The sequence below is a fragment of the Clarias gariepinus genome, chromosome 5 (assembly GCF_024256425.1).
Source record: "Clarias gariepinus isolate MV-2021 ecotype Netherlands chromosome 5, CGAR_prim_01v2, whole genome shotgun sequence".
Classification (NCBI taxonomy): Eukaryota; Metazoa; Chordata; class Actinopteri; order Siluriformes; family Clariidae; genus Clarias; species Clarias gariepinus.
Window position 1 is genome coordinate 19,553,103 of NC_071104.1, and position 20,842 is coordinate 19,573,944.

A 20,842-nucleotide genomic window follows, 5' to 3' on the forward strand; every position below is an offset into this window, starting at 1 on the left:
GGCTGTTCTTACTGAAAGCTCTGTTAACCTTCTGGCAGAGACAGACAGGTTTTCAGCTTAAATATCATGTTGCATTTGCAATTTCTGATAGCATTTTATTCTTCCAGGTTTCCTGGACCACAGCTGCAAAACAAACCACAAAACATGATTGATCGTCCACATTTACAGTGGCTGTCAGGTGCTGCTTATTGTATGCAGATTTGCACATTTGATTTTGATTTCCCATAATAACAAATGATGTATAAATGGAAAGGGATCCTTTTTTGCAACCCTTGGTAATAAAACTCAAACTTTTGATGGGAATTATTTAATGTTAAAGGAAAGGTTCTCTCCCACAGTCCAAAGACATGTCGCATAAGCAGATTAGCATTTCAAAAATTGCCTGTGCATGATTGTGTGTATGATTAATGGGTTGGCAGCTTTACCCCGCCTTGACCCCACGTCCTCTGGAATAACCTCTGGGTTGCCTGTCACCCTACACAGAATGGTATAGATTGTGGGTAGATGGAAAGGTAAGTAGTGTTCTCTGCTGTTTGTGTCCATTTTTCCTCCTTTTTCCACCTTTTAGTGAAAGGTGCCACTGTTAGAGATAAAGGTACATACCTACGAGAGACACAATTAACTGAGGTGTCCATATTATTGTATAAGTGAACTATGTTTACTCACACACTCATTGTCTACACTGTTTTATCCTGCATACAGGGTTTATTCCGTTTTATTCTGTATACAGGGTTATGGGGGCCCTGGAGCCTATCCCAGTACCTGGAGGAGACCCACGAAGCACAGGGAGAACATGCAAACTCCATGCACACAGATCCTAAGGCAGGAATCGAACCCTTGACCCTGGAAGTGCAAGCTGACAGTGCTAACCACTAAGCCGACGTGCCACCTGCATGTTCTGAAACCTGCTTATTTGTTAATAGAAATAAAAAAAAAAAAGCTTTAGAAATACTTCATCTCCTTTCCCTGAAGAGCTCTGAGGTGGCTAAGTCAACACAATGCTGTTTTTCCCCCCATATATATTGTATTTTGTATTCTTTTCTATACTTCTGTTAAGGTGCTAGCAGATTATAATTATCTATAATAGTTGCAGCAGGATACTGTAAAAATGGGTTTTAGATCATGATTTAAAATAACTTATTTCTATGATTTTTTTTTCTTACTTAAGGGAAAAGAAAAAATATAGAATGTGTAGTACATACAGATACTTCATGAACTTTTATTTATTCAGTATGAAAGCTATAAAGATAATTGTCAAACACCCTAAAACTATAAAGTTAGTTGTTTAACATAATTTCTTACTATGTCTAAAATGTCTGGAAGAAGACAAAAGTACTTCGGCAGATTTCTAAGTAAAGCATGAGTCTCTTTACAGTATGATGTATCCCATAGAGACGGTACAGCAGGTTAAATGCATGTCTGCATGCTGGAAAAAGAAATGTCTGATTAATGCCTTTAAGAGTGAGCCTAGGTACCTACTCCATCAAAATTACAAGCAGGTATGTAGAAGCTGACTGTTCCCTCTCGGCTGGATGCACTCCTATGTGCAAAAACGGCGTGTGCAAAGAGAAAGAAAAGAATAAGAGTATATAGAAGGTAAAGGTCAGAGAGCGACAGTAATTGGACAGTACAATAATTGGACTGTGTCATTGAGTAGTACTTCTGGAAAAGAGGTTCAACCTTGACTAGGTGAGGAACTGTCATCGTCCGACACATTGAACGAGTGTGTGATCTGACAGGGCTACCTGTAATCAGAACGGACATAGACAAGGTCTTTAATTACAAGTCTGTGGAATTTAAATATCCGCACATGTGAAATGTGAACTTTTGAAACATTAGTCTTTCTTCACTGTTAATAACTTCCACTCTCCAGAGAAGGCTTTGAGTGGCAGCGATTGGCTTTGGGGGATTTTCCCTATCGTCCACAAAAACTTTAGAGAGATTAGACCCTGATGTTGGGTGAGGAGGCCTGAGGTGGAGTCGGCAGTCCAGTTCATTAGAAAGTGGTTCAGTGGGGTTGATTGGTGAGTAAGCCGCTAGAGGTCTTTACTCCAACCTTGCCAAACCATGTCTTCAGGGTTTTGTTTGAAGGAGAATTTCTAGGCTCCTTAATTCCCGTGAAGGTAAATCGTTATGCTGCAACACACAAAGACAATCTAAACAATATGCTTTTGGCCATATAGTGTAGTTGGGTCTAGTTCACAATTTTTCATTACTGCCTTATACCTAACATGGGAATCTTTGTGGTGGAAATCCACTTATGTACTGTATATCAAGACACAGCAGTCAGTGAGATACTCAAGGAATATGTACTTAAAGTCTGTAAATAAAAAAAAATCACAAGTGGCATTACAGCATATTAAAATACATAAATCAACTTATGACTGGTCACAAGCTACTGTACATATTACAACATCACATCATGCCTGGTAAGTCCATAGTCTTGCCCTTATGTCTACATACTGTAGGTAATTCAGATTTTATTCTATGTATTTCAAGCCTACTGTTCATAAAATACAAGGCTGAAAATGATCACAAGCTGGGCACTGCTATCATGAAACACTATATTAAATGTTTGTTTTACACACACACAGCGTGACCCTGGCCTTGTTTTAGGTGACAGAATGTCTGGAGCACATTAAAGCTGTTAGAAAAGAAATCAGTCATGCACTTGGTTAATAAATGAAAATACTAAAATAGACTTTTGGGACATATTCAGTTAAGTGTAATGACCCATTTAAGTTTAGTTATGATTGAGATTGTTAAATTGTTACGTTTTTAATGATTGTGTCTGTTTGCAGTGGACAAAACTGGAAGTAGTGTTGTGTTTAAACAAACTTTACTTCACCTTTTTTAACTGATGATGCACTCTTTCCGGATGTGTTTTAGGTACAAAAACTAATTATTAAAAATAATTGCTCACAGAAGTATTCAATAAAGTCGAGAGAAAAGTTGCTTTGTATACGAGAGCTCAGAAACCTAAAAGAAAAAACCTCATTTTGATTATTGGATCAGGAGAAATAAAGATTTTCCTCACTTCCTCTAAAAGCCACAATCGAAAGGATGTGCTTCATTTACCAAAAGATCCATACAAACTCAATTTCTTCTCTGTTTTATAGAGCTGCAGAACAAATTTTCTTTAGTACCATGAAATTGGGAAATTATTGTTTCTAATAAATTCTATTTTGCACCCATCACAGAAACATAAAACAAAAACATATATAATATGTGATGTTTGGAATTTACACCGTGTGACCTATCAGAATTCCACCCTGCTGTGGTATCCATAATAGGTATATAAAATGCTATGAGGTGCTGAGATGCTATTGATTTTTCAATAACAGCAACTCAAGAGTGCATCTGTTTTATGCCGTTTGTCACAGCATGAATTATGTATTTCTTTTATTTATGAGCATAGAATAAGGTATCATACTGTTTATCTGTTAATAGTTACCATCTACAAAACAAGCTTGTTTGTGCTACCTCTTCTGTGATTACAGCCATAAACAGTTTTTGTATAAATAATTATTTTTCCCCCCTGTTTTATTCTGTGTAGAGTTTGCAGGAAGCCTTGAATCCTTTCCAGGGCACAAAGCAGAGGACAGCCTGGATGATGTGACAACCCGCTGTATGGCACAAGCATACACAATGGACAATCTGGAAACACCAATTAGCCTACAATGCTTATGCTAGATGCTTAGGAGCAGGGTTTAAGTTGTTTTACCATGGTGTGGATAGGAAAAGAAATGGAGTAGGAGTTATCCTGAAGGAGGAGTTTGTAAGGTACTGTATGTTCTAGAGGTGAAAAGAGTATCAGACAGGCTGAAAACTGATGGTGTAATGTGCAATGTTGTTAGTGGTTATGCCCCACAGGTAGGATGTGAGTTAGAAGAGAAGGAGAAATTCTGGAGTGATTTAGATAAATTGATGCAGAGCATCCCCAGAGGTGAGAGAGTGGTGATTGGTGCAGACTTCAATGGACATGTTGGGGAAGGGAACAGAGGTGCTGAAAATCTAATGGGTAGGTTTGGTCTTCAGGACAGGAACGTTAAGGGACAGATGGTGGTAGACTTTGCAAAGAGGATGGAAATGGCAGTAGTAAAAACTTTGGCTATACTTTCCCCTACCAATACTTTGCAGTCACTGATCTCCTTCAGATTACAACGTCGACACACCTTAATAAACAACCTTCACTCTTATAGGGTGAATAGTGGTAAAGTGGGACAATGGGTAAAGTAATTAGTATATATTAGTATAATTTATATCTTTGCATGGATATGTTTTTATTACTAAAAATCAACAATGAGTTCATCATTAGCAAGTATGCGATAAAAAAAAAAAAATCGGTGGCTATGACATCACTTCCGGGGTGTGGCACATCATATTTAACAACCATTTTCAGAAAGTGTCCCACTTTACCACTATTCACCCTATGTCACACTATGTTCCTGCCTTCTCTTGAAGAACGTTTTTACTACTGCCATTTCCATCCTCTTTGCAAAGTCTAGAGTTGGAGGTAGCAGAGATGAAGATGTTGAGGTACTCTTTGAGAGTAACAAGGATAGATAGGATCAAGAATGAGTTCATCGGAGGGACAACCCATGTTAGATCTTTTGGAGATAAAGTCAGAGAGGCCAGATTGAGGTGATTTGGACATGTTTAGAGGAGAGATTGTGAGCATATTGGTAGAAGGATGCTGAGGCAGGAAGTCTAAAGGAAGACCAAAGAGAAGGTTTATGGATGCAGTGAGAGAAAAGGAAGCAGAGGATAGGGTTAGGTGGAGGCAGATGATTCGCTGTGGCGACCCCTGAAAGGAAACAGCCGAAAGACAAAGAAGAATTAGCCTACAATGCATGTCTGTAGCTTAAAAAACAAGAACATGCAAATTCAACATGCGCACTAACTGCAGCTAGGAATTAGATCATTAACCCTGGAGGTACAAGGCAACAAGGCTTATCACTAAGCCATCTAAGTAGAAACATGTCACAAAGTAGTTATTTCACATACAGTCACACTACGGGCAATTTGGAAACGTCAGTTAATCTAACCTGCATGTATTTGGACTGTCAGGGAAAACCAGAGTACCCGGAGGAAACCCACCAAGCACAGGGAGAACATGCGAACACCACACACACAGCTCTGAGGCTGGACTTGAACCCATGACCCTGCAGCTGTGTGACATAGTGCCTGAGACATTATTCAATTTCAAAAGACTTCATTTATTACACAGTAGACTCCGCATTTATTAATAAACCACATTTTAAAAGGTTTTTAAATAAGTAACGAAACATACTAGAACTGGATATAGCATCATTTTAAAAGGCTGCATTTGTATTTACTCTGGTTATTTTTGAGTAATATTAAAATATGTTTGATGACCTAAACAATTCATGTGTGATAAATATGCAAAAAAGAAAAAAGCAGGATTCTCCCCCCAGGCTTTTTTACTGCACTGTAAGTAAAAGCCTTTAACTTAACTTTAGCTCGTTTTTCCTTTAGAGGTCTGTTTCTTACTAATGGCCGCTAGAGGCGCTGCTACCCATAATGCAGTTCGCAGAGCCACGTAAACAGTCTGCTGCTCGCATTGATGCTACTGTCTTCGGCACTGCACAGGAAGCAGGAAGAGTCTAAACATGCACGTTTCTGCAAGTCAACTGCAAGTCCAAATCTGAGTTACAATCAAGCGGGGAATGCCTCTGCCAAGGTTAGCCGAGTTTCCTGTTTGTGCTGCTTTTTAACTCCTGATACCGAGCGAAGGCTACGAATAGCCTCAAAGCTTTGATACCACAGAGAAGCTAATATACAGCTAGCGCATTAGCATGTATACATTATTGTCACCCTTCATTAAGAGCCATTGTAACCTATGAAAACGGTTTAAATGTTGTAGTCTAGTTGTGTAGCTAGGCAGCAGCTTCCCATATTATATAACTAGTTGTGTTAACTTGCCAACAACAGTAACGTACAGGCGAACAGCAGTTAGCCACTAGATAATGTCTCAGCTAGCAAGCAGCGTCAGTGTTAAAGGTAATTCATAAACAAATCCTGTTTGATTCACCTGAAGTGTACTCATCGCATTGCTGTAATGTTAGTGATTATGTTAGCTAGCTAACGTTAGCCGGGTTTGTTCTGGAGGCTTTAGCGTTTTGTTGTTATGGTAACACCATCATGGAGCTCTGCGGTTGTCTGTAACGCCTTAACGTGAAACAAAAACTGCTGTAGGCATTCAGACTAACTCTGATTACACACATTTATACTAATAACAATATTACCTTATCACTAAGCTGTGAACTAATCAGAGCCCTAAGGATAAAACAGCTTAAGCGTAGAAACAAAGGTGCTGTCCAGGGTACTGATAGTTTACTATATATTCTTCATTTACATATTATTCCTATTAGAATGATACTAAATAGATCTGAAGACTTGTGGCTTGTAGACTATAGATTCATGCAGTTGACTGGTTCACACGTTCAGGACTCTTGCTACTTATCACAACAAATTTGATGAGTTTTCCGTTAGTAGGATCCTGGCTTACCAGGATGTGTGCACATGGCCTGTAATGATCTGCAGCTTTCCAACATGGGCTCTATTTTTTTATTATTTTTTTAAAACATATTTAAAACATTCAGGGCAGAGCTATGGTTTTTGTGTGGCTCATTCATAGGTCTGGTGTGAGTTCACTGAATGCTTCTGTAAATTTGTTCCCACACTAGAAAGCAAATGTAATGTATTTATACTAAAGATTAAACTATATAACTTACCAGTCATGAATTCACATTTTGCTTCTCGATACTCAAAGAAGAGTTATGCATCATTCAGCTGTCAAGTCACACAATACTTTCTTCTTCACCCCAGATAATTACAGCTGTTTAATTATTTATTATGTATGTATGTATGTATGTATGTATGTATTTATACATTATTTCAATACACATGTCCCCTTAGGATCTCTAGGGTCTCCGTAGCTGTGTGTCTGTGCTGTCAAATAAGCAATTCATAACACATATTTTAAACACCTCTGCTTCCAGGTTTTTACTGTAAGATGTCTATGGTCCTGTTTGCCTCCGTGGTGCGGGTGAAGGACGGCCTGCCCCTCTCTGCTTCTACTGACTATGAGCAGGACAAAGGGCTTCAGGAGACCAAGAAACACCTCAAAGGCCTATCCAAAAAGCTCAGCCAGTTTCCTGACCGCTGCTCTTTAAAGACTGGCCAGTACAATGTCAAGTATGTGATTTGTAAATTATAAATAAACACCTTCTTTTACAAGTTGCTTAATATTTCCAAAGTAAGAAGCATAAGTTTATAAAACCCCAATGGGATCTTGCTGCAATCTTCACAGAGTTTCAAAGTAAATACACCCTGACAGTCCTGGGCTCCTAAATGGCTTTAAAACAGGACATCACTGGAATTAGTAGCTGGGGTCTGAGCAAGCACAAGCAATGCTGTGCGAGTTTACTTAGCAATAATGAGCTGGTCATTTTTGATCCCGTTGCCGTAGATAACGGCGTGTGTATATATAGTAAAATCTTGGTCTGTGAGTGTTTTGCAAGAGAAGTAAAAAATTGAAATAAATTAAACGAACAAGGTCTTGCAGTACGAGCAGTATCTATACACTTTGTGTGCTAAGCATCAAGTGGTCACAGCTGAGTTGGCCAATGACGCGCACACAGACACAAAGAGCAGGCTGATACAGAGAGAAAAAATTGATTTTTAACCTTTTTAATGAGACTTGCTTTTGCTTTACACACGCGCTGTACACACATGCATACAGACACAGAATAAGATATGTTTTACAGGCACACGTGGTCACAGTGTTATAGTAAACAGTACACGCGAGCACGGTTCTTGATTAAACCCAGCAGGGGAGACAATTACCCACAATTCCGCAGCCCAAGAGAGAGAAAAAATATTGGCTCAGTTGGCTCGTTTTCTAAGTGTAAATGTATTAAAATCTTTGCTCTTCTTGCAGAACACTCGCAAACCGTGTTACTCACAATCCGAGGTTCCCCTGTTTATATATAAACCCGATTCCAAAAAAGTTGGGACACTGTACAAATTATGAATAAAAACAGAATGCAGTGATGTGGAAGTTTCAAATTTCAATATTTTATTCATAATACAACATAGATGACATATCAAATGTTTAAAATGAGAAAATGTATCATTTTGAGGAAAAAATAAGTTGATTTTAAATTTCATGGCATCAACACATCTCAAAAAAGTTGGGACAAGGTCATGTTTACCACTGTGTGGAATCCCCTCTTCTTTTTATAACAGTCGGCAAACGTCTGGGGACTGAGGAGACAAGTTGCTCAAGTTTAGGAATAGGAATGGTGTCCCATTCTTTTCTTGCTTTTAGTTGTTTAACTTTTTTAGATCTTCTTTGTCGCATCTTCTTCTTTATGATGCGCCGAATGTTTCCTATGGATGAAAGATCTGGACTGCGGCCTGGCCATTTCAGTACCCGAATCCTTCTCCTACGCATCCATGATGTTGTAATTGATGCAGTATGTGGTCTGGCATTGTCATGTTGGAAAATGCAAGGTCATCCCTGAAAGAGACGACACCTGGATGGGAGCATACGTTGTACTAGAACTTGGATAAACCTTTCAGCATTGATGGGGCCTTTCCAGATGTCTAAGCTGCCCATGCCACACGCACTCATGCAACCCCATACCATCAGAGAGGCAGGCTTCTGAACTGAGTGCTGATAACAACTTTAGTTGTCCTTGTCCTCTTTAGTCGGATGACATGGCATCCCAGTTTCCCAAAAAGAACTTTAAATTTTGATTCGTCTGACCATAGAACAGTTTTCCACTTTGCCACAGTTTATTTTAAATGAGCGTTGGCCCAGAGAAAACGCCTGCGCTTCTGGATCATGTTTAGATATGGCTTCTTTTTGGACCTATAGAGGTTTAGCCGGCAACAGCGAATGGCACGGTCGATTGTGTTTACTGACAGTGTTTTCTGGAAGTATTCCAGAGCCCGTGTTATGATTTCCATTACAATTGCATTCCTGTATGTGATGAAGTGCCGTCTAGGGGCCCGAAGATCACGGGGCATCCAGTATGGTCTTTTGTTTTTGACCCTTACACACAGAGATTGTGCACTGTAGATGATGATAACTTCAAACTTTTTTCTCTGAGAAACTCTTTTCTGATATCGTGCCAATATTTATTTGCCGCAGAATTGGGGGAATTGGTGATTATCTGCCCATCTTGACTTCTTGACACTGCCACTCTGAGAAGCTCTTTTTATACCCAATTATGTTGCCAATTGACCTAATAAGTTGCAAATTGGTCCTCCATCTGATTCTTATATGTACATTTAACTTTTCCAGCCTCTTATTGCTACCTGTCCTAACTTTTTTGGAATGTTTGGCTCTCATGAAATCCAAAATAAGCCAATATTTGGCATGACATTTTAAAATGTCTGACTTTCAACATTTGATATGTTATCTATATTATATTCTGAATAAAATATTAAAATTTAAAACTTCCACTTCATTGCATTCTGTTTTTATTCACAAATTGTACAGTGTCCCAACTATTTTGGAATTGGGTTTGTGTGTATGTATGTATATATACACATACACATTACATAAGCTGGGGGGATTTATATATAACATTTATTCGGCTGCAGTATACATATATTTCTTTGGTTTGTGGCCGTGTAAATGTTATATATATAAATCTCCCCGCCCCCCTTTCTTTCATAGTAGTATCGCCCAGTCTAAAGCCCAAGTGGCTGCCTTGTTTTGGTTTAACAGATGTTACTCTCTCACCTGTTAATACTTTTATGTTATGAGGAAAATGACCTAAATGGAAGTTGATGATCATATTGGAAGAAGATAGGGTAAAGAGAAGGAATGAAAAACCCAAATCAGTTTAATTCCACATAGTAATATATTAGCTGCTGTTATGGTGCCATTTTTCTTTCCTTGCTAAGCAACAGGAGCATTACAGTGAAATTTCTTGTCTTCTTAGTGTTTGGTTTAAAAGAAACATACTAACAATACACAGTGTTTCACAAAGGCCATTTAATCATGTTTAGGAAGAAATTATGATATAAATTATAAATGTTTTATCGTCTCATGCAAGTTAAATGTTTTGTTAAGTCAAATGTATTATTGATTTGTACCAAATACCAAGCAGCCTAAACCATCTGCGACTTTAACATTTTGTAAAACAGATTAATTAGTTTTGTAATAGCTTCTTGCAATCAGATCATAATCACATAGTAAGATATAGGATGTCTTTATAAGCAGTTGACATTTATGGGAAACCGGGCGATATTAGATATGCCATTTCTTCCACGAAAATTGCGTTTGCATACAGTCATTTAGTCAAAATGAGCATAAAATCTTAAAAGAAAGTGAAGTGGCCACACTTCAGTTAAATTAGTGGCTAAATCAGCATACCCTGTTGGATGACTTCGTCAAGGGCCTCGCTGTAGCACTTTTGAAGCCTGGCACTCGAGGCAGCGGTTATTCATCACCCTAAACTGTGTTAGCGTGCACGTACGAGTCGAATCCCTCTTTTCCCCGCCACTCGGGACTGTGAGTCATAGAATTGTTTCATCTCTCTGAGGTGACGTTAATGTGGAGAGACATGGTGACAAAAATGGGGTCGGTTTCCCGTGAGGCTGTCAAGCGGCATGCATTTTAAAGAAAAGTAAACGTAGAAGCATGAGTAATTGATGAATAAGATGTGTCTCTGAAAAGTTTTGGCTGTTCACTTTGCTTTGCTTATTTAGAGTTTCTGACCTTGTGTATATATATAATAAGCCAATCACATGGTAGCAACATAATGCATTTAGGCATGTAGACATGGTCAAGACAATCTGCTGCAGTTCAAACTGAGCATTGGAATGTGGAGGTATGGTGATTTAAGTGATTTTGAATGTTGCATAGTTGTTGGTACAAGATAAGCTAGTTTGATTATTTTTAAAACCAAATACTGTGTTTTTTTACACAAAACACTCTAGGTTATCCAGTTAGCAGCAGGTATCTGGGTGAAAATGTCTTATTGATGCCAAAGGCCGGAGGAGAAAGGCCAGCCTGGTTTGAGCTGAAAGAAAGGCACCAGTAACTTGAATAACATCTTATTAGAGCCAAGTTATACGGAAGAGCATCTCTAAATTCACAACACATCAAACTTTGCAGCACATGAGGTACAGCAGCTGAAGACCCTGCCGGTTCTGTCAGCTAAGAACAGGACATTGAGGCTACAATTCATATAGGCTCACCAAAATTGGACAATAAAAGACTGTCCCCAAGTGATGTGTTGGAAGCAGAAAAATAGCCAGGTGTAAGGATTTAAGCGACTTTGACAAGGATTCTCATAGGAAAGTGTCAGAACATAGTGCATCGCCGTTTTGGTTGTTGACAGGGAGTCTACTCAAAAATTTGTCAGACTATGCTAATCTTATAGTTGATCTGTGAATATATTACTGTATATACTGTTACTGTAAATAGTTATGGGAGCAGAAGAAGAGTTGATCTTAAAACAGCATGAAGGTATGACACGCTTTTAAACTGTCTTAAGCAAGAATACTTTTTCATTTCTGTCTTTTGAATTGGGAATGTTTTCAAAAGTTTGGATACCCTGCATAGTCAGTACCTGGTAACAATACCTTTTGTAGGTATTGCAGCCCATTCTTCTTTGTAAAAGGATTTTAGTTCTGTAAGATTTTTGGGCCATATTGCATGCACTGCTCTTTTAATGGAACTGCCTGCAACACAAACACAAAGCTTGATCCATCCCACCCTGTGTTCTCGTTTAGGGAGGAGGGTATTGTTGTTATGGAATTCTATACCTTTTTACTCCAAACATACCTTTGCTCATTGTGGCAAAAAATAAAAAATAATAATAATAATTATATATATATATATATATATATGTTTTTAGTCCACAGGACTTTTTTCCAAAATGCAACACGTTTGTTTAAATGTTTTTTTGCAAACATCTGCTGACTGTCACTGACTGCTGTGTTACGAACACAGAAAAGGTTTTCTTTTGATGACTCTCCATTGAAAGTCATATTTGTGTAGGTGTCGCACAGTTGAACACTGCATCACCTCTCCAGAGTCTGCTCACTCTTCCTGAACGTCTTTTTTAAACAGTTAACCAGTTGCCAACAAGCAGTTTTCTCTGAAATTTTTTCTGGCCAACTTGTCATCCATCATTCCTGCCATTCAACTGCCATTTCTCAGTTAGAATACAAATTGAGGAAACAACTAGCTGAAAGCTCTTTGCTGACTTCTTCAGACTTTTTCCTGTTTTGCGGGTATCAATTATTTTAATTCTCAGATTTTTTTCAGATTTAAAAAAATTTAAAGTGTTATCTCTAACGAGCTATGAATTAGTATCACTGAATATTTCTGGTATTTTGTTTGTCCATTAGTTTCACCAGCTCTCTGGGAGTCGGCTATATGATGGTATGCACAGAGAGCTATCCCAATGTCTTGGCGTTCTGCTTCCTGGATGAGTTACAGAGAGAGTTCCTCGTCACATATGACACGAAGCGCATTACCAGTGTTGTCAGGCCCTACTCCTTCATTGAGTTTGGTGAGTTCTCTGCGTTCAAATTCTCTGTCTCTGCAACAATTTAAACAATTGTTACTGTATCTACTGTTGCTCCTTGCACACAATATAAACCTATATACAAGACTGTAGACCAGGTATGTGAAAAGACCTGATTAGGGGACAATTGTATGTGAAACAAATTTTTTTTTTTTTTAATATCAGCAATTAAGCAGATGAGCCACAACAAGAGTGCAGACAATGATTGGGGATTTGTTGGGGCTCTGACTCTGAAGCAGTATTTTAAAGTAAAAAGTTGATCTGATTCTTATGTATCTCTAACAAATTATAAAGGCGTTTATCTTCTTTTTTTTCTTCTTTTTTATATTTCACATGTTATATTATGTTCATATTTCGGTAATAAAGTAAAAGTGTGTAATTCACTTAAATGTGGGAAGAAGGCAATTTTTGATCCATGTATCATTACTAGGAAAATATTTATTAAATTATTTTACTCATTACAATAAAGTCATTTGTTAAAATATTTTATACAGATTGCAAATTTTAAATTTATTTCCCCTGTGTTTGACTTTGATATTTGTCCTAGACACCTTCATTCAGAAAACCAAGCAGCGATACAACAGTCCACGTTCTCTTTCCACAAAGATTAATCTTGCTGACATGCAGACAGAGATCAAGCTGCGGCCCCCGTACCAGCTCTCTCCTGAAGACCTGAGCTCGATTAACGGCTTCTCCCACAGCACTGCTCCCAAATATAAAGGCATAGGTACTGACCGTGTTACGTGACCACCTTACTTGACCTAACAGTTATTGAAAATATAAAAACATAGTCAGCTCATTATTTGTTTTATGATGAATCGTGCCATGCAGTGGTCATGACAGTGTGACTTTCTCTGATTACGCCCCCTCGACAAGAACGTTTTAGGAATACTACGAAGCTAATCTATTTGTAATGCGACAAGATGGTGCTGTATTGTATTACAGTTGAATTTGTGTTTTAGGTTTGGCATTTAAAATGTAACATCTGATCAGTGAAATTGAAAAGCAAAAGCATTTTTTTAGCAAATAGTTTATTTCCCATTCATAAGATATAGTCAAGATCAGCAGACTTAAAAAAATTTATTGTTAATTTTGGTTATTTTAGTCTTTTTTCAGTGTAAAAATTTAATATATTTAATTTGTTTTGCATTTGTAGCTCCTAATCAAATGTTGGAGCCTGTCACCTTGCCAGGCATAGTGGCATGCATCCTGAGCATTCTATGCGGTGCACTCAACTTACTACGTGGAGTCCATGCCATAGAGAGCATAATGCAGGTAAACTTTCCTTATGCCCACATTTGATATTAGACAGGAATTATATTTAGGCTGTTCTGTAGCAGCAATTTTGATTCAGTAGTTCCCCATCTTAGCTCCTGCTAGCCATATACAGCAGCTTAATTAATCTAACAAAGAATTTCTCTGTGCAATTAGTTCATACTGGATCGTTCCTTAATGCGGTACACTTTCTCCTTTTTTTCTGCTCTATCTGCAGAACGAGGACGAAGACTTTAATTATGTAATTGCCTTCTTCCTGGGAACGGCTGCCTGTCTATATCAGGTAAGTTAGAGTCATCCATCAAGCGCTCGAGTGACTTACAGCATTCATTTCCTTTAGCATGGAGGGAAGTGAGGGGAGCTGCGGTTGCCCTGTTCATTGGAAAAAAAGGCAGCATCAGTGCTGATGTTACTCAAATAATCCAGTGCCATTTTAAAGCCATTCACACTATGCCAGCAAAAGCATTTTAGCAAGAGAGCGTAAAACTTTTACAAGTGTTAAGCATTTACGTGCATGTGGCAAGGACTTGGGACTCAACCTGAAATTAAACAATTAGCATTGTTCTAGAGGAAGATGGAGACACTTATCATTTTAAAAAGTTAATGGACTGAAGTGAAATGCACAAGGCAAGAAAGTGCACTGACCCTTTACCCTTCTGCTAATGCTATGGTGTGGGTTGGTTTTTATTTTATTACATTTTTTTCAATAAAATTACAGCTTGTGGACAAACATGTGTGTTCATCTGACCATCACATGCTTATTTGCTTATCGAACAAATGGTTGGGAGGAAAGACCTGATTCACAGGCGGTTTCCCAGGTCACTCCAAAAGTGTTCAATGGGATTAAGGTCAGGGTTTTGTGCAGGCTACTCATGTTTGTTCACACAAATCTGAACAGGCCTTGGACCTCGGGTTGTATACAGGGGAATTACGCTGTCATTTTGGAACATGTTTAAGCCTCTTTGTCTCATTAGCATTGTGAGCATTGTGGCATCATTTTGTGGCTCACATATGGATGTGAAGGTCAGGTGTCCACTATATTTTGGCCATATGGTGTATTTTTACAAATATTTTTTAAAGAATGTAGAATTTTCTCATGTTTTCATGTGAGATGACATTAATAAATAAATGCTCTTTAATGTTTTTCTTGCATGCCAGTAAATTTGCAGAAATTATGGAACAGTATTCTGTGTTGTGAAAACAAAGCGATCTCTGTCCCCATTGTGCAGTGTTACTTATTCGCATACTTCGCGGTGTGGAGGAACATCAAATCATTCCTGGCCTTTTCTCTCATCTGCCTGAGCAACATGTACCTATATGAACTGCGCAACACGTGGCAGATCCTGTTCCACGTCACAGTCGGGGCTTTCATCACGCTGCAGATCCACCTGAGGCAGCCGCAGGGCAAAGCCCCTGACTACAATGTATGAACGCCTGCGCAATGTATGAATGCTTTTCTCACACACACACATTAAAACTTCCCCCAAACAGTTACCAGAAGAATGAATGATGCTGATATACGTGATGTTGGCCCTGGATTTTTGGATTATGTAAGTCTTTGATCATCAAACAAACTGAATGTAGAGTCAACAGCTCAGGATCCAATAACAGTTTAATAACTCTGGTTATAGCATTACATGGTCACTGGTTTTGCATTTTGTGGCAAATTTGTAAAAAAACAAAAAAAAAAAACTACTGATTTTCACAAGGAGGTAAATATGTAATTTCTTTATATTTTTGGTTCATTGATATTATTTAAAAAATCAATTGTGTGATCAAAGATTGTACCAAATATGCAAGACTTTTTATTTCATATCACAAACGTACAGTAATTTAGAACATTCAGCCACAACCTTGTAATCTTTTTTTTTTAATCAACAAAGTATTTTCCAAAAAAAATTCAACATAGGCAACAGATAAGAGTGTCACGCGATTTATCTATTTTGAGGTTGCTGTTATCAAACTGCATTGCCCTTAAAGCGCATTCAGACCTGGTGTGTTGTCATGAGGATGATGTGTGCAGTTGTCTCAGTAGTCTCTGTGCTGCCTGCAGCTTTGTCTGGTTGCTGATGGATTCAGCTCTCCTTTGGTTCTTTCATGGCAGAGGAGTGGCCTGCTGATATATAGACTTCTGTTTACCACCAGAGGCTTTTAGCTCTTTTTCAGCTCCCAGCGGGCACCAGCAAACTGAACCCTGACAACTGAATAAATGCTTCCTGTTATATTTATGCGCCTGCTTGTGCTAAAGAAAACAGCGCTGACCGATGATGTGTTTTTGAATCTGTGCCAAGGGACCTTCACCAAAGGTTAAATACTAATGTCATTATTATATCAGACTCAGTGTTTTCAGTCTTATTGTCCAGTAGCTATAGGGGTCCCACATCTTTGACTTATTATGGGATGAATGTTTCTTCTTCATTTAAACAAAATGGTGAATGGCCTGCTACTTACATCTGCTTTCTTTTGTATGCAGAATAAAAAAGCACTGATGCATCAAGTCACCTAAAAACACTTTTTTGAAGTTCATTATTATAAACATGGGGAAAAAATGTTGGGGTTAGAAATTAGCACTAACTTACACTGACAAGGCCTTTATCAGGAATGTTAACAATTCCAATTTCAGGCCATAACCCATGTGCTGCTGTAATCCATGGAGAGATCACTGTTCTGTATTACTGTACCTAACACAGGAGCTCAATGGGGTCCGAATCCAGAAACAGGCAATCAATGCAAATCACAGTTTTGTTTGTTTTTACAACAATTTTTAATTGATTTGGATGTATGCTTGTCTTTATCCTGGAAGAAGGGATAGTGTTAAGGATTTTGAAAAAAGCCTTGACATTTGGTAAAACCGGTGATTTCACCAACCTTCAAAAGTTCCTGTGAAGTACGAGACACAAAGTCCCAAAGTGTTCATTATCCACCACTATATTCTATAGTGATTAATAGATGTTTTTATCCACACACACCACTGGTGCTGAGGCCAGAAAATTACATTCTTCACTCTGATGCAGTTCCTAACTGCAACACACTGCTTATCATTGTCTAGGTACAGCACTTTATCAAACAGCTTTTTCTGGTTTCCACTTCTGGCTAGTAGTTGCTTATGACTAAAGATTTTTAGTCATAAGCAACCTATAGATTTTGGCAATTTGAACAACAAGGGAATAATTTATGACAGGAAGATAATATAATATATTCTACATAATTTTGTAGAATATAATAATCTCAACTGTTCATTGTCAAATAAATTTGCAAATTCTGCATTTTTTAGTGACTATTTTTGAGTATGTGGAATATTTAGTACCCGATTAGCTGGCACGTTGCTGATTTTGCCTGTTTGAACATGAAGTGGTATAAAAAGGGTTTGATTATGCATTTTGGGAGGTTATTTAAAATACACATCTAACATGGATGTTTGACAACTTGATTATTGTTGATTTTTAAATAAAACCTATCCCAGTTTATGTTTACATGCATATAAGCTATCATCTTTATTGTTCCGTATTTGTAGAGGGAAATTCTCTTTTGCTTTATGTTGTTGTCTTTCGGCTGCTTCTGGCAAGGCGGTCATCACAGCAGACTATCCAATCCGCACACAAGCTTGCCCAAAGGTTTACACCAAATGCCCTTCCTGACGCAACCCTTCCATTTTATCAGGGCTTAGGACCGGCACTGCATTCTGTGACTGGGAATCCAACCTGGGCCTTCCGCATGGCAGGCGAGAAACCTACCACTGAGCCACCAATGTCCTTGCCTTATATTTATATCAAGTTTTTATATAGTTTAAAATTATTATACATTAGACCTTTATTTTTTTTACTTGTTTCTTCTATTTTACATTTCTTTTCTCTTTCCCTCTGTTCTTTCTTACTTTTTTGTCTTTCGCCACCCACTCTCCCCTTGGCTATGATGCCACAAGCTTGGCACACACATGGCTTTAGACATACAGTGGTGTAAAAAACTATTTGCCCCCTTTCTGATTTCTTATTCTTTTGCATGTTTGTCACACTTAAATGTTTCTGCTCATCAAAAGCCGTTAACTATTAGTCAAAGATAACATAATTGAACACAAAATGCAGTTTTTAAATGAAGGTTTACATTATTAAGGGAGAAAAAAACCCTCCAAATCTACATGGCCCTGTGTGAAAAAGTGATTGCCCCCCTTGTTAAAAAATAACTGTGGTTTATTACACCCGAGTTTAATTTCTGTAGTCACCTCCAGGCCTGATTACTGCCACACCTGTTTCAATCAAGAAATCACTTAAATAGGAGCTACCTGACACAGAGAATTAGACCAAAAGCACCTCAAAAGCTAGACATCATGCCAAGATCCAAAGAAATTCAGGAACAAATGAGAACAAAAGTAATTGAGATCTATCAGTCTGGTAAAGGTTATAAAGCCATTTCTAAAGCTTTGGGACTCCAGCGAACCACAGTGAGAGCCATTATCCACAAATGGCAAAAACATGGAACAGTGGTGACCCTTCCCAGGAGTGGCCGGCCGACCAAAATTACCCCAAGAGCGCAGAGACAACTCATCCGAGAGGCCACAAAAGACCTCAGGACAACATCTAAAGAACTGCAGGCCTCACTTGCCTTAATTAAGGTCAGTGTTCACGACTCCACCATAAGAAAGAGACTGGGCAAAAACGGCCTGCATGGCAGATTTCCAAGGCAAACCACTTTTACAAGTAACACAGCATTTCAGAAAAAGAACATCATACCAACAGTAAAATATGGTGGTGGTAGTGTGATGGTCTGGGGTTGTTTTGCTGTTTCAGGACCTGGAAGGCTTGCTGTGATAACACAGGACAATGACAAAACACACCAGCAAATCCACCTCTGAATGGCTGAAGAAAAACAAAATGAAGACTTTGGAGTGGCCTAGTCAAAGTCCTGACCTGAATCCTATTGAGATGTTGTGGCATGACCTTAAAAAGGCGGTTCATGCTAGAAAACCCTCAAATAAAGCTGAATTTCAACAATTCCGCAAAGATGAGTGGGGCAAAATTCCTCCAGAGCGCTGTAAAAGACTCGTTGCAAGTTATCGCAAACGCTTGATTGCAGTTATTGCTGCTAAGGGTGGCCCAACCAGTTATTAGGTTCAGGGGGCAATCACTTTTTCACACAGGGCCATGTTGGTTTGGATTTTTTTTCTCCCTAAATAATAAAAAACATCATTTAAAAACTGCATTTTGTGTTTACTTGTGTTATCTTTGACTAATAGTTAAATGTGTTTGATGATCAGAAACATTTTGTGTGACAAACATGCAAAAGAATAAGAAATCAGGAAGGGGGCAAATAGTTTTTCACACCACTGTACCTTCTCTCATCGCTTTGCAAAACCTCTAAGGATCTGGACATGGGAACATTTTAAGGTTTCATCAGAAATGTTTAAGCCCAGGGTGATTAGGTCATTTATTATCTGGCTCTGTCCTGAAGCCACTCCTGGATTGACCTTTTTGTGTTGATTCACTCTCAGGTGGGAAGGTGAACATTTACCCACTCAAATAAGTTCCCTTGAATGCCAGTGTACCTTTATCTCTTCATATTGTTCCTGATTCTGACAAGCCTCTAGTTTCCTGCTGTTGAGAACATGTCAGAGCCTGATGACAAAGCATGAGCCAATCAGTGCTTTTCATGAAGGCTTCCAATATTAATTCTTCAGCAGTTCTACAACATATGTACTAGATCAAAAGTGATTGCTTAATGGATTACTGCAGCTTTCAATACTCACTCTTTATAATTGCAATCCTTTTCTATCGCACTCTGTAATCACACAGAGAAGAGGTTATTATGGTGATGGTTTGTTCTGCATTTTTAGAACGGGCCATTTCCTCCAGAGCAGCGTGACTAATGAGCCTAATGTACCAGGTTTGCTTTCGTCATGCTGACTGCACTGACACAGGTGAAACACTGACTGGCACAGCTTGCAGTTGTGCAAATTATGGCCCATTTTTACACAAATGCAGGCTAAACAGCAATGTGCCCATAATTGCAAGGACTCCAACATCTTTTTCTTTTCTTTTTTGACAGTTGACAAGTGAACTAATTTCTCACTTCTGCTTAATAAACTTTTTTTCTTTTTCTTTTAAAAAAAGGGAGTCTATAGGGTCTTCAAAAAACATATGGCACACACTTATAAGCTACTTTAAATCTAGAATCATTAAAGGTTGTTTAGTTACTTGACTGTCTAAAACTTCCTGAGATGAAGAATAAACCTGGAGAGTAAGCAGACTCAAAAGGAAACACATCCTCATTTGGGTCAAACCATAAATAAATCCCTTCAATAATTATGTGCTATAAGGTTGAAAATGCATAAGTCTTAAATAACCTACTTGTTTAAAAGCAAGTCGTGAATTTTCCTAATTTGTTCCTAAAATTCATTCACTCATTTATTCATTTCCATACATATATTTTACTATGTGACATACTGTAGGTGGCCTGGAGCCTAGCTTAAGAAGCTCAGGGCAGGTTATGATCTGGATGAGGTGCCAGCCGATCTCAGAATGCATACTTACATGCACACACACAATCCTACACTATTAGCACCTACATTTAACACCAAATAGTTTAACACATTTTTGGACTGGGGGAAACCAGAGTACCCAGAGAAAGCCCACACAGCATGGGGAGAACATGCAACTACACACACACAGACTGGAGGAAAGATTAAGACCACCCAACTGGAGGTACAAGGCAACAGTGCTAACCACAGAGCCACAGTGAACCCTGATTTAAGAAATGCTACACTGTTTATTGGCTATTAAAGAAGAACTTACTTCTATTCATACATTCTTTTCTTACTTTTTTTAAGTATGTAATCATTTGAAGTCACTATTGCTGCAAATTCATTTCTTTAAAATGATTAAAAATTTATATATTTTTAAATTTGCTTATCATAAGTTTTTGGAAAAGAAGCAGAACTCAATACCAGTGCTCCTAATATAAATATACTTAAAATATACTACAGTCGTGGCCAA

At 38.2% G+C, this 20,842-nt stretch overlaps 1 protein-coding gene across 1 annotated transcript; it reads left to right on the forward strand.

Annotated features, from left to right (window-relative positions):
* The first annotated feature begins 5,569 nt into the window (after nt 1-5,569).
* Nucleotides 5,570-17,329, forward strand: sec22a (SEC22 homolog A, vesicle trafficking protein). Its single transcript, XM_053495821.1, has 7 exons — nt 5,570-5,704; nt 7,026-7,221; nt 12,403-12,566; nt 13,129-13,308; nt 13,738-13,856; nt 14,074-14,139; nt 15,086-17,329. Exons 2-7 carry the CDS (start codon nt 7,040-7,042, stop codon nt 15,284-15,286), a joined length of 912 nt encoding a protein of 303 aa, XP_053351796.1. The 5' UTR covers nt 5,570-5,704; nt 7,026-7,039; the 3' UTR covers nt 15,287-17,329.
* The last annotated feature ends 3,513 nt before the right edge of the window (nt 17,330-20,842 follow it).

Excerpts from the sequence above, each read along its gene's own strand:
- sec22a (XM_053495821.1), top strand. The coding sequence starts at position 7,040 with ATGTCTATGGTCCTGTTTGCCTCCGTGGTGCGGGTGAAGGACGGCCTG. Across the intron at positions 12,567-13,128 it reads CTACTCCTTCATTGAGTTTG|ACACCTTCATTCAGAAAACC; the intron begins GTGAGTTCTCTG and ends TATTTGTCCTAG. Across the intron at positions 13,857-14,073 it reads CCATAGAGAGCATAATGCAG|AACGAGGACGAAGACTTTAA; the intron begins GTAAACTTTCCT and ends CTCTATCTGCAG.